Below are 18,874 nucleotides of genomic sequence, written 5' to 3' on the forward strand. Positions count from 1 at the left end.
TTAAGGATTGTGATCCTGTTTCCTCTTCCTCTTTTCACTCCTCCTCCTAGACCTTAAAAAATGTAATTGTAGAAATGCGCCTCAGTCCAAACTCCGGATCTGAGCACCCCCTAAATCCCTGTCCCCCTTCAGAGCGGGAGCTGAGTTTTCTCTGTAAGGAGCTGAACTAAACCCTCCCGTCTAGCCCCCTCTGACATGTTCTCTCTTTACTAGGTAGTTAGTGGGTGGGGAAGTTTGGCTCCCATCGCCAAGGAATCGCTTTCCGGTGCGGGTGTAGCCTTCAGTTCTTTCCCAAATTGCCCTCCCCCCCGGTGCTGGGGTATCTATCGCTCGGAGTATCGCTCTCACACGCCCGCCGAGGCGTGCGGAGGAAGGGAGCTCTGGCCTCCCCCCGCCTGGCTGTCCTCCGTAGCCCCTCTCGCTTCCCCACGCAGCCACCCTTGCGGTTTCGCAGCTAGTTCCCTCCTAAGTTTCAAAGGGCGCCACGTGACTTCCATGAAATTGACAAGCGAGAGCTGCCGCCGCCGTGAGTGCGGGACTCCCAGGCTCTGCCTCCCGGAGGCTGCGGCGGCGGCCGGATCCGGGCAGAGGGGGCGGCTCCTCCCCGGGGGCTGGGGAAGCACAGAGAGCGTGCGAGCCGCTGCAGCCAGGTGCTGGCTGCCGGGATGCCCCGGGCCGGAGTTTCCCCCTAGCGAGGCTGGGGACAGGAGTGCGCTGGCAGGGGCCGGGGTGCGGGGAGCGTGGCTGCTCTTTGGGCTCCCGCCGCGGCCCCGGCCGCTCAGCAGCTCCCGGGATGTCGCACGGTGTCCCGGCTTCGGGCAGCGTTCTGCAGAGAAGCGCCTCTTCCGATGGGAATCAGCCGCAGGTACCGGGCAGGGGAAGGGGAGGATGAAGGGTGCAGGGCAGCGGCAGCGGTAGTCAGGGTCCGAGTGGCACAGCAGCCGGGGCTTGGGGCGGGACACCAGCCGGGCAGGAGCAGGCTGTGGAGAAGCACTGGAGGGCGTGGGCCGGGATGTCAGAGCAGCCTTTCCCTGCTCTCATCCCATTGCCGCTGTACAAAGGTGGCTGAAGCCCCTTGTGTGCGCCCAGTGCTTTTCTTCAATTTGGCACCGACTTGCCTCTGGTCCTCTCTCTCTCTCTCTCTCTCTCTCTCTTAATTTGAGCAATTGTTGCTTATTCTTTATGGACTCCCTGCAAATCACATCACAGGAGGAAATGTTTTCCTCACTACCATAGGTGGCATCCTTCACCCCCACGTTCCTGAGGCTGTAGATCCGGGGTCCAGCATGGGGATCACTTTTGACAGGACCATGTCCTGATCTATGGCACAGCTGGAACTGGGTCCCAAATACATAACGCTGAGTCCCCTATAACATAGTGACCACAGTCAGGTGGGAGGTGCAGGCAAAGAAGGCTTTTCTCCTCCTCTTGGCAGGGCAGATTCACAGGATGGCAGCCAGGATCAGGATGTACAGGTAGGAGACAGGATGATCAGAACTGTAGGGCTGCCAGTTTTAGCTGGACATATTCCTGGAGGTTTCATCACATGACATAACCTTTAATTCCTGGAGATTCCAGGACAATCCTGGCGAGTTGGCAACCCTAAGAGAAATGGCTGCTTCCCTGCTTCCCAAGATGAAGAGCAGCATCTCATTGATGTTGGTATTGGTTGTCCTGAGCTTGTCTTGGGACACTAACTCCTGCCTGGAGATGCCTGTGCTGTAATCTCTAAGCCCCTAGGGAAGATGCAGAACAGAGCAAGATGCCCTCTTTCCATGGATCTGTAATTACCATGGGCGCTCCTCTTGCCCACTGTAGCCCTTTCTTTCATGAAACCACACACAGACATATGTCTCTCCTGAGCATGTCTGACACATGGGGTGGAATTCATCACTGGTGCGACTCCACAGTGTTACCTCAGAGATTAGTTCAGTTCACGGACTTTATCATAAATCTTCCTTGTAAGAGAGGAAACAGTGGTTAACTTGACGTACTTTGGAGTAAACATTGCTAGGAGCAACAGCAGCCACCGCTGCCAGCAGCCTTAACACTGTCATTGACATGCTGGGATGAACTCTGTGTCTTCTTTCTAAACCAACATGAAAGGCAACTGATCATGTCCTGTTACAGAGCTGTAGGGAAATACTTGCAGCATGGGTGGGGAACTCCTCCCCCTGCTCTCCAATCCCTGTTCACTCTTCTGCAGAATTTGCTGCAGCTTGGTGATGAATGTTCTTTCTCTGGACAATAAAAATCTTACTGTCTTCTAAGTCGAATGTGACTTAGATCTGCAGACAACTGTTGCTGGGCATTGTTAGCTACCAGGAAAGCTTATTTACTCGATTCCTTTAATGTATATAAAATTCTGCTCTAGCCTGAGAGGAAGCAAATGAAATTTCAGACCACATGGAGAATTTTTCAGGTATGCAAGGGAGGGTTAATCATTGGATTTATAATGAAAAGCCTCCTGAAGCCTCCACAAACCATGATCAAGACTCCATAATGAAAACAGAAAGTTATTTTCTAGGTTGTGAGTGGATTTTGTGTGTGAACAATACACGAAAACATTAATCCAAAACAGGATCTCTTAGTAAGATATTTTGTATAGGAGATTTTCCTTTCTAAAAAGCTAAAACATCTGTGATGGTGTAAATTTCAAAGATACTGTGGCATGTGTATTATATGCTATTTATGTAATCAACAAGGTTGTTTCTGGAAGACCACATGGTCTACTGGATTAAATGGACATAAACGCTATTATTCTGATTGGTAGAGTTAGGGCAAGATACAGGCAGGAGTACTGGAATAATTTTTATAGTGGGGGTGGTGAAAGTGGAAAGAATGAATTTGGTTGTTATTACTACTTCAAGCCAGGGGGTGCTGCTACACCTTCAGCACCCCTAGTTCTAGCCCCTTGGATGCAGGGTACCGCAGAATCAGGCCTCTCTATTTTTTAGTCCTAGTTGTGCCATTGACTTGCTCAACAACCCCAGCTCCCACTGATGTCAATAGGAGCTACAAATACACAGCACTTTTGAAAATCTCCATGCCTCATTTTCCCTGTCTGTGTAATGGAGATAATGCTACTTACTGACCTTTGCAAAGTGCTTTAAGATGTGTGGATGGAGAGGATTATGTAAGAATGAAATATTATTATTATGAAGCACACCAGATTGTTTGCTTATTTTCACTAAAAGTTATTTCCTTGCTTTTTGAATCTCAGTGCACTTTTTAAAAAAACAGCAACAAGATGTGTTTGGTTTGGTTTTTCAGAGTCCTGAAGAGGATGATAGGAAGATAAGACGGAGAGAAAAAAACAGAGTCGCTGCCCAGAGAAGCCGGAAGAAACAAACGCAGAAAGCAGACAAACTCCATGAGGTGAATGGGTACTTCATATGTTGCTGTTGTCTTTTGAGCGTTGTGTGCGGAATTTAACCATACTATGCATTTCTTAAACAGGGATATGAAATGATTTTTGTACTAATCCAGCATGAGGAAGTATGGGTTTGGTGTAAAAACATATGAATTACCATACTGGACCATGCTGGTGAGCTGTCTAGTCCAATATTTTGCCTACATTGAAACATCTGGAACTTGCCAACAGTGTTAGATCTTTATACTGAACAATTAAGGAATAAGCTTCCCATAGGGGAAGCTTCTCCTAACTCCAATAAGTCACTGAAGTATGAGGGTTTAGACACTTTATATATATTTTATCCTATCTTAAACTGTGGATGTTTCCATTGTGCATATAAATGTCTGATCCTTTTTGAAATCCTATTAACAAGCCCTCAGCATCAATAATATAATATGGTAGTCCTATTGTCTGTTCAGTTGTAACTCTACAGGGCAGGCATGTCTCTTTTCAGTGTTTGTACAGCAGCCAGTACAATGGGGCTTCCGACTCGACTGGGGCTTTGGGCACCACCATACTATAAATATTTACTACTATGCTACTAATGCCTTTATGTAAGTGACGCAGCTTCAGGGCCCAGTTCAGCACAGAATTATCTCTATCTTCTACATTGTGAAAATAAAATTTATCCACAGAAGACAATTTTTCATGTCTTTTGTTCTTGCAAAACACTGTGAAGTGCAGGAAATACTTGTACTAGGGTCACCATACCTGGGTTCCACGATACCAACTTCTAGAGATGAAATGCCAAATTTCTGAGCTTTTCTTCCCCTGGTGTCTACTACAGAATGTCTCCAAACTCTTCAATAATTCAGTTCAGTTAATTCATTCCCAGAGGCAGTCTCTGCTCAGGTAAGAAGCAGGACTGGAATAACAAGAGTGTGGGTCAGGATTGATGTGGGTGCAATGGCAGAGCTGTGTTTAGAAACCAACATCGAACCTACCTGCATATTTGATTCTTCATAGTGCTCTTGTGAGCATTAAATTCAAACACATTTTAAAGGGGGAACAATAAAGATAACTTCAGAGGGAAACAGTTTGTTACACTTGCTGGATTGTGGGATATTTGCATTTTCAGATAGGAAAATATGATGAATGATTATTTTCTTGCAATATAAGCACACTGGTCATGGTGTTGGACAGCCTGTGTTGATCTAGATATGAACTTCTGTGGAAGTTAACCCTGCTAACACATATTCAGTTGAAAGTGAAAACCAGAGAATAACTGCAGTTGCACTGAAACAGTGATCCCACAGCCTTTTCATGCTGATCAATATCATCTCACTGTATTCCCTCATCCGTCTGTTGTCTCTTGTCTTATATTTAGATTGTAAGCTCTTTGGGGTAGGGACTGTGTTATTGTTCTGTGTCTGTACAGCACCTAGCATAGAGGGGGTACTGGTCCACGAGTGGAACTCCTAGGTGCTACACTAATACAAATAATAATAATAAATTAATAATAATACCCCTCTCCCCCAGCATATATACCCAGTTCAGTTTATATTACAAGGTCTCTAGCAAGTTAGTCAAGTCCCAGAAGAGCGGCAGGTGACAGCAGAAAATGAGGGGCTCACAGATGTTTTCCAATTTTGTAATCATTATTTTATATAGTAGATAATGTAGAAAGAAAGTAGTGCTTAGTTTCGTTCTGAAACATAAATGCAGAATGTAGAGCTGAGTTAGCTGCTCTCAGGGCCAGACTTTGGGGTCAGTAGCTTTCATGGCATTACATGGCCAATCTGGGCTTCGCAGCCACACAAGTCATTGTACACCTGAAAGGGAAGAAACGCCAGGCACAGATTTAGCACTTCGGCAGTTGCCCAACTACTCATGTTTCCCAAAGCAGACCAAGACTCTGCCCAGTCTAACTTAGGTACTTTTCATTTTTTTAGGCAATACAAAACTGCCTTTTGCAGCCTGCAGAGGATGGTGTGGAACTCGTAAACCACCCCATCCCTTCAACCAGTGCAGAGGACATGGTTGGGGAAAGAAGCTGGGTATCCTGGTCACAGCCCACACTCCTGAAATCCCTGGTTCCCAGAATGGTCCCTTTGGGCCATTGCCAGCAAGCACAACCTAGAGCACCCTTAGGCTACAACAGTTTGTGATGGGAGAACTAGAACAAAATAGATTAGCCCAGGATCAGGAGAATGCAAAAGTGGCTAAATGCTAGCTTTGCAGTCCCCTCCTGAGTGGGACTACATGCTTCGTGGCCACAGCTCAGGATCTGGGCCCACAACAGTAGCTCAGTAAGAACATGGATAGTAACAGTTGTATTGTTACGAACATCTGTATTTATTAGGCTAGTTCAGTATTTTGATTCTTACATTAGATTTCAAAACATTAAATAAGCAGAAATAACAATTTATTCTGCTATCGTTTGATTAAAAAAGGTGAAGGCACCGAAAGGAATGTTTTTATTAGCAGTGGGCTTCCTTTTTTCATTCCAGGAATATGAGTGCCTTGAACAAGAAAATACCTCCCTGAAAAGAGAGATTGGGAAGCTAACAGATGAGATGAAACACCTGAGCGAGGTGTTGAAGGACCATGAAAAGATCTGCCCTTTATTGCACTGCTCCATGAATTTTGTGACCATACCCAGGCCTGATGCCCTCACCAGTTGCCTGCCAAGATGAGAGCTCCTCCTTATTGCCTTTAAATGCTGGTTATTGTTGCACGTAAATGGGAGAGATTTAAAGATCCAGCTTCTTTTTTTTTCACCACAATGCAGGTATATCCTCCCTTTTGCAGAGGGATGGACTTGATCTAATAGGCCTTTACATCTCTAAATCCTCTGAATATCAAAAAGGTCAGTGTGGGAAGAACAAGACTGAGCTACAATTTATTTTCTAGAACCTGTAATACACTGTTTCATGTTCATAAATGGCAAAATATGATACAATCTGCTTTTACAGGATGGAAACTCTGGAGAAAAATAGCAGTCTAGGCTAGGATATGATTTACCCCACACTATGCCAGCTATTATTTCTGAGTTGTTAGGTTGTCATCCATAGTTCTTATATATATAATATCCTGGCTGCTCATTTTTTGTTTACACTCGGGTTTGGCTAATAAAATCAATGTGCTCTTTTTCTCTTTATGGTGTCTCCCACCTCCTTCAATATCCAATGCCTTTTGAACACCTTTACATTTGCTCATTTGTCAAATCCAAAGTCTAATGCTAATCTCCCTGCTTTCAGTGTGCCTTATTATTTGCTTATCACCAGCTTCAGGATGTTTGAAAAGCTTTATTGGCTTCCCTTCTGAAGGTTGTGTAACAACTGAGTGTAGATCATCTTCACTTCCCTAATCACCAATCCTCAAACCATCAATCCTCAAAGAGTTTTATTCCCATTCTTGCATGACGTGTGTGCCCACTTTCCAGGGAGTAAATGTAGAACAGGCAGTTTGGGGTCCAGTTTCATCCCAAGAGCAAAGCCACTGTAGCCAGTGGAATTCTACCAGGGGGAATTCCCTTTGGGTTTTTTTTGTTTTGTGGTTTGTTTGTATGTTTTGTAATTTACTAGTTGCCCTTTTCCCCATTATCCATTACACATCTAGGGCTAGATTCACCAGAGTGACTTTTAGGTGCCTAACTGCCACGTTAGATGCCTAAGCCCAACATTTAGGTGCCACTAGCATTCACCATATCCCCAAGGTGCCTACATTTTGGCAACAGGTGTGCACAGCTGCCTCAATCCTGCCCCCATCCAGTGTTTAACTTTCACCTAAGCCCCAGCATGATGGATCAACTAGGCATTCCCCTGTCTATGTTGCCTTTGGGGCCTGATCCCATAGGTGTACTGATAGCATGCCTAAACCTGCACAAAAGATGCCAGAGGAGATGGTGGTGGTGTCCCCCTTTTGCCCAATAGCCCAGTGGTTAGAGCACTCACCCAGGATGTTGGAGACCTAGGTTCAAATCACTGCTGTACTGCCTCCTGTCTCCACAGGGAAGTTGGTGGTATGGTCGGTAGATAAAAGCACGGCTGCAGGATGGAGACCTGCCTGACTTTTCAGCCGCTGAACAACCAGCTGGCTGCAATGTGAGCCTCCTTCCAGCAGGGGATCCCTTGTACTGTCTGACCAGAATTACAGGTATCTAGGACAGGGCACTGCTTGGAAGGGAGTTGGCTGCTGAGGAGTAAGAGGCCTAGAGCTGAAGCTGCCTGATGCCCAGGTTTTCCCAGATGTGACCTTTTTTTTGGTAGCCCACCCTCCATCCGGGCACATTTTTCAAATAAGAGGCAATGTCCAGGATTTTTCATTACGGAGCAGACATCGCTGCTCAGAGAGAGCCATCTCCGCGCCCCGATTGGTCCCTCCCCTGCATCCACAGATGCCAGATCCTGCCTTCCCTAGCCCAGCCTGCCAGGTAAGTGGAGCCGCCAAGTGGCTCTCGGCCAGGCCACCTGCCCCACCGCGGGGCTTCAGAGCCTGTCTGGGAGGGGTGACAGGGCCAGGCTTTGGTTCCCTGCCCTACAGAGCGGGGAGGCGCTGACTGACAGGCTGGTGCTGCTCTCAGGCCTGGGCAGCCTCCCTGCCACTGTGATAGGGAGCATGACACTGCTCCCCACCTCGACAGTGAGGCCTCAGGTACCCCCTCTAACACTTCCCAGGTACTCCTCCCAGTACACACACCCCCCTCCACCACCCCCAAATACCCACTCCCAGTACACATGCACTCCCCATATACCCCTTCCATCACCCCACAAATACCTCCTCCTAGAACACACACCCCTCCAGCAGCCACAAATACCCCCTACCAGTACACACACCCCTCCAGCAACCCCAAATACCCCCTCCTTGTACACACACCTCTCCAGCACCCTCCCACACCCCCTCCCAGTACACATACATGTCTCCAGCACCCCCAAATACCCCCTTCTAGTATACACACCCCTCCAACACTCCAAAATACCCCCTTCAGCACCCCCAAATACCCCCTACCAGTACACATAAACCCATCCAACATTCCCAAATCCCCTTCCCAGTACATGCACCCCTCCAGCACTCCCAAATACCCTCTCCAGCATCCCCAAATCCCCCTCCCAGTAAACATACCCCTCCAGCACCTCCAAATACCCCCTCCCAGTACACACACACTCCATCCAGCACCCCAAATCCCCCTCCAGCTCCTCCTTTCCCTCCCTACCCCCCAACAGTGTCCTCTAGTTGGGAACTTGAAATATGGTAACCCTATGCCCAGGTAAAGCCCCCATCCCCACTCTTGCTCCCCAGCAACACTAGCTTGTGTTCAGCAATCATCCAGAATCAAATTAGCAGGAACTCTGATTTTAAAAGCCAAATTAAAGAGTCAGGCCAGGGATCTTGCTCAGCCGCACACACCAAAATAGATCAAGGCATCATTTATTAAATTGTTTCTGCTAATTTGAATAACAATTAAGTAGTAATGGCTGCTTCATTGTTTCTCTTTGATACACTGTCAAAAAAGCAGAGATGTTTATAAAAGGACATTATAATTGAACATTGTAGGCTTCCCTTTGGCATTTATTTACTATGGAATCCAGAAATAGAATAATAGACTCATATAAATGAAGGGCTGGAAGGGACCTCACCAGGTCATCCACAGCACCCGATGTGCTGAAGCATGGCCAAGTATACTTAGACTGTCCCTGACAGGTGTTTGTCCAAACTGTTCTTAAAAACCTCCAGTGATGGGGATTCCACAATCTCCTTGGAACTATTATGTTCATTATGTAAAGACCAAAAGGCACAATAAGTGGCAGACAAAATGGATTATTTTTCCAGCTCTGTCACCAAAAGTGTGTATGATATTGTTGACATTGATGTTGATGCATCATCCTCATATTTAATAATAGAGTGGTAACTTACCAAACTTTTTGGTGCCCAATATTCAAAGGCCTTTGGGCATCTTAAAAATAATTAGTTAAAATGAACAACATTCCACAAATAAATTCAACATTGCTGTCTGTTTATAGTTAGTTTGACGTTTGAGTCCACACCTGGCAAGAACGGAGCTGAGCTAATAAAGCAAAGTCTCACGTGGGATAAATAAAAAGATCGACATTGGGGCTACACTGATTACAAAAACCAAATGAATTGTTCAGGAGGTATAGGTTTGTAATGTATTTAAAAATAGAAATTTATTCTAGAGGCTGGGATAATTGTATTGTTACAATAGAACAAGAAAGAAGAACACAAAGGAAAAGGTTCCTTTGTAAACTAAGCAACAAAAATATCTTGATCAAATCCAAACCTCCCCCTTTGGAGCAGACTAACTCACCATTGCAATATATATTCTAGATCTGTGTATGTGCTAAAATGTCCTGTCCTAGCTAGTCACGTCCTAGCTTTAGAAAACTTCCAAAATACTTGATTTGTTCCCTGTGAATCTGAGTTATTTTGTTTTCTGATGTACAGTATATGTGAGGGATGTGTAGTAAGTGGGAGCTGTGTTATCTTCAGTTGTATGGCATATATGAGGGTTACCATGTAGTCATAGCCTTGTTGTATATGGATGTACAATACATGTGAGGGTTGCCATGTGAGTTTGATTGTGGTTTTCAAATGCACAGTGAAGTTTGCCATCTGTCCAGATTTGGCTATTATGGTCGTGAGTCTTATGTTCTGTTTATCACAATGAAGAAGCAAAATGCATGATGATCAAGTCTACCAAAGTTAAAAAACATGCTATCAATTAACCAATTGGGCCCAATCCAGCGCGGTCTTTCTATTAATTTTGGTGATGTCCAGAATGACTGAAGTTTCTCTCAAAACCAATTTTAGCCTTAAAAGGTGAAAAATCAACAGAAAATAGTAGTCAAGCCCTCTGAAACCTTTAATTTGATAATATGCTGACTCTGTACCTTGAGCTAGACATTTAAAGAGAAAAAAGGAAACGACTTCTTCCACTGATCTTCTATATGTATATTTATGAATATTTACAACCTTCTAGATGCGATTTCAGTGCAGCTTCTTGTTGACTGCTCCAGAAGGTGATGGGGGCATATAATGGATCAGTTTTTATTGTGCAGAATTCAGCAAGGAAAAGTGCTGTGATAGTCACTCTGTATTCCATAATGAACTAGGGTCAGGAGAAATATACTATCAGGGTAGTTTTGCACAGCCATTAAACACCCACTGCTGGCCTGTGTCAGCTGACTCGGGCTCCCAGGTCTCAGGCTACAGGGCGGCTGAAGAAGAGCTCTGTGAGGCTTGAAAGCTTGTGTCTCTCACCAACAGAAGTTGGTCCAATAACAAATATTACCTCACTCACCTTGCCTCTCTGAACTGCAGTGTAGACATTCGGGCTCAGGCTGGACCCTGAGCTTTCGTAGCCCATGAGTGGGGAGTGTCCCAGAGCCTGGGCTCAAGGCTGAGCCCATACATCTACACCACAGTTTTACAAACCTGCAGCCTGAGTCAGCTCACTTGGTCAATTGGTACAATTGCTGTGTAGACATACCCTCAGTGGCCTGTGATCTAATTAGCTACATTCTTGAACTCACCCATCCCTGTGGTATCGGAGCACTGCCTTCCCCTGCAAAAAGCCCTGTCCTTCAGTCATCTCTGTAGCTTTGTAAAATTGCACCTAGACAGCACTTCCGACTGTGCACAGTTGAAAAGGGGGAGGTGGGGGATGGGGAACACGCATCACTACTTGTAATGTTTGATGTCCTCGTGAGTACATTTTTTGTAAATCAGAAGGCAGCTATAACATATTCCCCTCAGTGACATTTCTCTGACCTGAACTGCTCCACTGGGTGAAAATAAAGGAAAACCCTTGAGTCTAGTATAGTATAAACTGTCATGAACAGTAAGAAAAAGAAGGTGGCCCTTCCAGGCTCAGGGGGACATAGCTATATCAATTTACACTCACTTCATGTTTTCAAAGGTACCGTCATAACCAGGAGCCCTAAGAATATATTTTTGAAAATTAAAACAGTTCTGTTGCAGTGGATGGGAGGGGTGGATTCTGTAGCTGTGAAATCTTGGAATCAGGGAGTCTTGCTGTTGATACTCTGCTGTACATAACAGTATCCTAGTGTTGCTCCTTTTAATGACTCCTCCCTGTCCTGCCTTGATTGGCTGACCTGGAGCTCCATTTCGACTTCTTTCAGGTAAATGTTTCAAAGACGGCAGGGCTTCTTTTGGGAAAAAGAGCATCCTTAAATCCATCTCTAGCTCTTCTATCTCCCTTCTTCACTCAGACCTTCTATTTGGGTTCAGAGTTTATAATCTTTGTGTTATTCTTGATTCCAAACTTTGCTTCCCCTCTCACCTCTCCTCTTTCAGCAAATTTGCCTCTTCTATCTCTGTAGCTTTGCCTGTGCACACTCTCTTGACTCCCCCTGTGCTGAAATCCTCATGCATGCCATCATCTTCTCGAGCCTTGGCTATTGCAATTCCCTTCTTAATGGCTTCCAAAACCCCACCCTGTCCACCCTTCTGCATGTGCAGAATACTGTCTTCACCCTGTCACATATACAAAAAGTCGTAACCACATCACACTCATTCTCCACTGGCTGCATAATCATTTCAGTATCCAGTTCAGAACTGCCCTCTTTATATAAACCCTCCATGGACTTGCAGCAGCCTGTCCCACAGACTGTCTGTCTCTCTCTCTCTCTCTCCTCCCTTCCTTGCTATCTCTCATAGGTTAGCACTGGTCTACTCTCTGCTCCTCCTCTAGCCCCTGCTGGTGTGAGAATGTTCTCCTCTGCAGCTGCTATCATCTGGAAAGCCTACCTGTATCTCTCCATTGAATTTCAGATGTAATCTTTTTGCCTCTGCTTGTATCTCTTAATTGCTTTTTGGTCCCATACCTCTGTAACTCTATTACTTTGTCAGTAATTTTGGAACACAGTTATTCTGAAGGACATTATACAAAGTAGAGTTTTATCATCCAGGTTGTACGCTGTGATGGCAGGTAAACGTGTGCAGTTGGTGCTTGTCACTTGGGTGTTGAAGGAAGAAGTCTGAGAACTTGCACTTCCACTCAGTGTAGAAATATTTAGAAGTGGCATAACCTTTAGCCTATAAAACCACAATGCTTCCTGTCCAAAGGCAACAACTCTAGTGCACCACGCTTGGGGTTTCCGTTTGTGAATCAGTCTAGAATTTCTTCCTAAGCGCCTCAGTGAAAGTGATGAATAAAGCAAACATAAAAAAATCCCTTCTCTCCTCTTCCCATCAGTGTAGTGGTATCATTCCTGTCACAGGAAGGAAGCATGTCTGATAAGCAGGAGAACTGGTGGGTTTGATTTACTGTTACACAGACTGTTCTTCTCTTGAAGGAAGGTTAGCAGATTACTGTATGTATACCCTGTGTTACTGTCATACAGCCGTAGGAGAAACATTTTACAAAACTCTGGAGAATTTACACACACACACAAATTAAGCAGTGTGTATGTGTGTGTGTGAGAGAGAGAGAATTTAGAGTTTAATCCTGTGCAAAGATGTGGGGTTTACATTTACTTCAGTGGAAGAGGGATCAGACCTGTGAATGCTTCAGAAGCGTCCCAGGGCTCCTGCTAACAAACTTCAGGCTAGGTAATATTTAAAGCAAGAATAGTTACAAACTAACTTGGAGTGAGTGCTGCTTAATAGAAAAACCATAGTAAAAGTTAGCCCTTTGATTACCCAGGAATGAGCCGGATACTCATTTGCTCTTTCCCAGATGGTTCCTTATGGAAAAAACTTATAGAATTTAATAGGAAAAGTTTTTTCTCGGTAGAATTTTTAAACTATCCTGTAGAATGTAATAGAGAATGGCAGCCCTGCTATAGAGATCTATACATGTAGGTTGCTTTAAACATTGTATAGAAGTGATCTCATTATCTATTGAATTATATAAATTTATTACATTTCTGTAGAACTTCTTGATCTCGCTCCTCTTATATTATACAGGATATTTCCATCAGGATTAGATCTGCCCTATACTGACCTCTCAGCTATCTCTCACTGTGAGGGAACTCTCTCATTTACCTGCATGCCACCCTGACCTGATGTTGTCTAGGTTTTGTCACTGTAAATTTTTATATTCAAAACAGTAGATTCGTGAAATGGGCATCAGAGTCCAGAAGTTCTAAAGCTGGAGTCTTGGGAGACTTTCTTGGGAGCAGCAAAGTGCCTGGATTTTTTAATAATAAAAAAATAACATTTTGCAAGGTCTTCATAAATGTATTTGACATAGACTTGCAATGTTTTTTAAACAGCAAGACCACATTAAAAAGACCTGCAAACTACAGTTCTCCCCTCATTGTCCACAGGCTCATTTTGATGGGGGAACTAGGATTGGGGCTGAGGAGTGGGGAGAGGTAGTACCTCTTGTTAAATTAAATCAGTTAGTTTAATCTGTCTAAGGAGAAGACAGAAGAGAGTGGGGATTCTTTTTGTTAACATGGTTATTATTTGAACCATGGTGGAATAAATTACATTCCTTGGTCAGTAAACCTTTCACAGGCAAAACAAAAGCAAACAAACAAACCAAAAAAAGTCACAAGAATTTTGTGAATTTCTCAAACTGTGTTTAGTTGCTTACAGTCAAAATGAACAGTTGTTCTCATTCCACTTGTGGGACATACAGTCTTATAGAGGACTGCAGGCAATTTCCTCAGTTTCTCTTATGTCCAGTTCATTGATTAGATGTGTAAACAGGATGCTGTATCTTTAAGAGTAGAAAGCTCTAAAACAGGATTTGATACTAAACAAGAGTCAGTAGTTCCCTTTTAGCTGTTAAAGTTTCATCTTCACTTATAAGAACTGTTTTAGGGGACAGTAATTTCCAAGTGCAATACTGGGTTTGTGGGGTAAAGAATCTCTAGAGATGAATATTCTTTTTCTTTCTTTTTTACAGTAAATGACCATGCTATGTAGTGCTAAAAAATTCCCCATGTGAATTCTGGTCATCCCATGTATTCACTGGGTTCCAGTATGGACTCAGGACTTGCTCTGTCAATGTGTAGAGGAGTTATGCTTCATCACTATGGCCCTACCAAATTCACAGTCCACTTTGGTCAATTTCATGGTCATAGGGTTTAAAAAATCATAAATTTCATGATTTCAGCTATTTCAATCTAAAATTTCACAGTGTTGTAATTGTAGGGATCCTGACCCAAAAAGGAGTCATCGGGGAGGGGAGGCGAGGGAGGTCACAAGATTATTGTAGGGGGGTTTGCAGTACTGCTACTCTTACTTCTGCGCTCTTGCTGATGACGGTGCTGCCTTCAGAGATGTGCAGCTAGAGAGTGGCGGATACTGGCCGGGATCCCAGCTCTGAAGGCAGAGCCGCCACTAGCAGCAGTGCAGGAGTAAGGATGGCATGGTCTGGTATTGCCACCCTTACTTCTGCACTGTGCTGGTGGGGCACTGCCTTCAGAACTGGGCGCCCAGCCAACAGCTGCCACTCTGCGGCTGCCCAGCTCTGAAGGCAGTGCAGAAGTAAGGGTGACAATACCGTGACCCCCCCTCAAATAACCTTCCAACCCCCTTGCAACTCCTTTTTGGGTCAGGACCCCCAATTTGAGAAACACTGGTCTCACCTGTAAAATCTGTATAGTATAGGATAAAAACACACGAAAGATGAGGTTTCATGAGAGGAGACCAGATTTCATGGTCTGTGACACACTTTTAATGGCTGTGAATTTGGTAGGGCCCTATCCATGCCTATCTAGAGGAGAATTGACCATTAACTGTGTTTGAGAACTTGGCTAACGGCTAAAGTGCAAAAAGTTTGGAGAAGACTTCTTATAGTAATGATAGTGATAGTAGTGATTTTAGGGTATTCATTATTACTCTTTATTATTTTTACAGTACACAAAATGTGGAAAGGTTCTGCTTTACAGACAAATAAAGTATATATAGCACCTGCCTCAAAGAGCATGTAAACTAAGGCCTTGATATTGCAGACTGCTCCATGTAGGCAGACCCCTGCTCCTGCCTGGAGCTCTGTTGACATCAATGGGGCTCAGAACAGGTGTAGGGGTCAGCCCAAATAGAGCAGCTTGAAGAATCAGGACCTAATTATAGACATGATTCAAACAGTAGGATATAAATAAGGGTAATGGAGGATGAGAATCATAATAATAGTTACAAAATGGTTACTTAAGTTTGTTATGGATTTTTGTAGATGGCATTTACAGGCACACACACACACACATCATATACATATTTACCATTATGTTAATAAACTAAATAATCAATAATTTTTTCTTTTCTGTAGCTCATATTCTTTCCCCAGTTGTTGAATTTTGCCTGATAATTCTTTTCAATATTTCACTAAATTTACAGCTAAACTAATTTCCATATTCTTCACTGATTGATTTTATCCCACTATTTGTTTCCATTTTTTTTCCATTTTCCAACTTTAAATGGAAAATAACTATAAAATTCCAGGGGACCTGTGTACAGTTCTAGATGAGTTTCCATGTAAGCGATTATTATTTTTTAAATTTCATGTTTGTAGTTTTTATTAGGGTTAGTGAAAATGAGATTTTTATGAAGAAATCTTGTTACTTTAAACAGTTTAATTTTTTCTATTTAAGGCTAGACATAAATGATCTATGGTGTGTTTGTCATTTTGTTTTGTTAACAAAGTATATCATGCTAGGATGGCACCTCACGTACCCATTCACTAAATTCAGGCTTTTAGTGGCTTTGTTGTATTGTACAGTGTGCTACCAGAAACAGGGACACTGTGCTATTATTAAACACTAAACTGTTTCTTTGATCTCTTAATAAAAATTTCATTAGACAGCCTACTTACCTGTTCCATTAAATAAAGGGTTTCAAACTCTAGGGCTGTAATTCAACTACTGAATTAATATTTTAAAAAATTATCAATTCAGAATCAATGTGCAACATCTACATTTCTCCTATATCAGTGGTTTTCAACCTTTTTCATTTGCGGACCCTTTAAAATTTTCAAATAGAAGTACAGACCCCTTTGGAAATCTTAGACATAGTCTGTGGACCCCCAGTGGTCCACGGACCACAGGTTGAAAACCACTGCCCTATATCTGTAAATTTTGGTATCATGACAAATAATAATACTTAGCATTTTTAGTATAGAGGTTTATAAAGTTCTGTTTAATTATGTACTGGGGGGCATGGATTCATGTTCATGTTGCATGCCCCATCAGTACCTGGGCTGGGCCTGGCAGGGAAGCAAATGCTCCAACCAACGGACCGAATTCAGTATGAATCCTGGTCACATGCCATCTGAGGCATGTTGCACATACGCTAAGAAGAATTATGTACTAACTCATCCTTCCAACACCTTTGTGAGGAACATTATTTTGTGTTATTAATCATAAATAAATGCTTACCAAATGGACAATTAAAATTCTTACCCCATTAATTATTTTTTTAGTGTCTATGCCTGAAGTATAAGTTTTATCTATAACTCTTTCCCTTACCCTACATCTGTCTTGTCTGTTTGCATGGTGAGTTTTTTGGAGCAGGTACTGTCTACTATTCTGTGTTTAAAAAGTGCCTAACACAACAGGGCCCCAATTTTGGTTGGTCTCTAGGTACTACCATAATACAAATAATAAATAAATACTTTGATTGTAGTATTAGTAAGGAAAGCATCCTCAAATAACTACTGTACTGGAGCAATTTCAGGGTGATTTCCTAACTTGCAGTGCTTTCCTGGTTTGTCCATGCATTGATCCATTCTTGGCAAATTTCCCTGTCATTATTCATGCTTGTTATGCTATTGTGAAGAAAACCGCAACACCTGAGCTGTAGTCCCTTGTTCTGAAATGGTTAGCCATATGTTTTACTGGTAGATTCTAATAATTCAGTTATGATTTTTAAATCTATCTGTCTATCTATCTATCTATCTCTCTATCTGATCATTAACATGCCCATCAAATATGTTCCTATTTAGTTTTTCTACTGTGCCATACAATACACAGTCCCTGTTTTTACAGTGGTTAGGTTATCTGAGGTGCGTTATAACAATTCACTATTATTTCATTTTCTTCTTGTTGAAATATTTTCTTAAATACAATGTAATAATATCAGTGCCATATATTTCTAGAACCAAATTCTGTTCTCACAAACCCTGTGCAACATCACTGAAATCCAAGAGGCACTAGTCATCCACACTGATGTCAAAAGACAGACTTTGCACCAGATGTCTTACGCACAAATATTTCCATATGTATCAAAAATAAGGCTTTGATCCTGTAATATGCAGCATTCAAACTGACTGCTGTGCCCGTGCAAAGCTCCACTGAAGTCAACGTGGCTCTGTGCAGGCACAGCAATCTGTCTGCAGGCTGCTCATTAAAGGATAAGGTCCTACACTGATAGCCTCTTGATCCGAGAAATGAGGGGATTTTATTTAGGGGATTCCTTTTTGTTCAGATGGCATTCTACATGATATTTGCTCTTTTTCAAACACTTCTATAGTATGACATATTTTCCTATATATTTTTAAATGGTCCCCATATGATATATAATTTGTCTGTCTTATTTTTTATACTATGCATCACTGTCTCATTATTGCTTACTAGTGCCAGTAATTCATTCCCTCCAGAAGGCCCAGTTTAAGCCCAAGTAATAAAATACCGATAGAAGAGTATTAGGATTGATGACAATTCATTTAATGAAACTCTTACCAATACTCTCCAGAGTATAGAAAATTGGCAGAATGCTATTAATGGTAAGTTTGGGGCTGCTTTCTGATGTCATTCAATTAACAACTAATGAGCTATTCTCTTGGGTTATCATTTCACAATTTAGTGCAATGCAGGCAGATTTCTTTTTAGTCTTCAGTTTTCATGAGGAATAATAACAGTTGATTTAATTTGTGTGTATGTGATTTGAAAGTGGATCTTCTTAGATTACAAATCAAGGACCATATTATCCTCTAATCATAAAAAATAACATTTTGAGATGTTTACATAAACATTTGACATGAGACCTGTAGTGTATTTTAAATAGCAAGACTTATGTATGTATGTTTTTTAAACTACAAGATGTATGTATGATTTCTGCATACATATCTCAATTTGATTGTTACCACAATTAGTAATAGCTGAACTGCTGGTCATAAACATTTGGATATTGGTGGCAAAATTGCAACCACTGATTTCCTGAAATTACCACTTTCACAGATTAAGATGATAGCATGATTTCTCAGCACTACATTACTAATATTTGTCATTTCTCTGGAACTTTATTGACTTACATGTGGTATCCTGGAATAAACCTTTCTACCTTTCTGATCAAGGCTTAGGAACAACCAAAGTAGAGACAGCCCTGAAAAAAATCCATCTCGGGTTTTACACAAGACCAAGTGTATTTCAGGACAGGATTTTGTGAGTTATCAATCATTCACTACATACACTGAATGATTTTTATCCATATGAAATTGCTAGTTCTTTATCCTAAAAGTGAGTCTTAATATATCAGTTCTAATTTCCCAGTAGCTTTGCACATACCAACAATATGAGCAACAAA

The 18,874-nt window shown here is 42.6% G+C and overlaps 1 protein-coding gene across 1 annotated transcript; it reads left to right on the top strand.

Moving 5' to 3' along the window:
• The first annotated feature begins 217 nt into the window (after window positions 1-217).
• On the top strand, window positions 218-6,515 carry BATF3 (basic leucine zipper ATF-like transcription factor 3). Its single transcript, XM_048846273.2, has 3 exons — window positions 218-865; window positions 3,274-3,378; window positions 5,866-6,515. The coding sequence occupies exons 1-3, from the start codon at window positions 794-796 to the stop codon at window positions 6,049-6,051; spliced, it is 363 nt and encodes a 120-aa protein (XP_048702230.1). The 5' UTR covers window positions 218-793; the 3' UTR covers window positions 6,052-6,515.
• Window positions 6,516-18,874: the final 12,359 nt, after the last annotated feature.

Source organism: Caretta caretta, chromosome 3 (genome assembly GCF_965140235.1).
Source record: "Caretta caretta isolate rCarCar2 chromosome 3, rCarCar1.hap1, whole genome shotgun sequence".
Classification (NCBI taxonomy): domain Eukaryota; kingdom Metazoa; phylum Chordata; order Testudines; family Cheloniidae; genus Caretta; species Caretta caretta.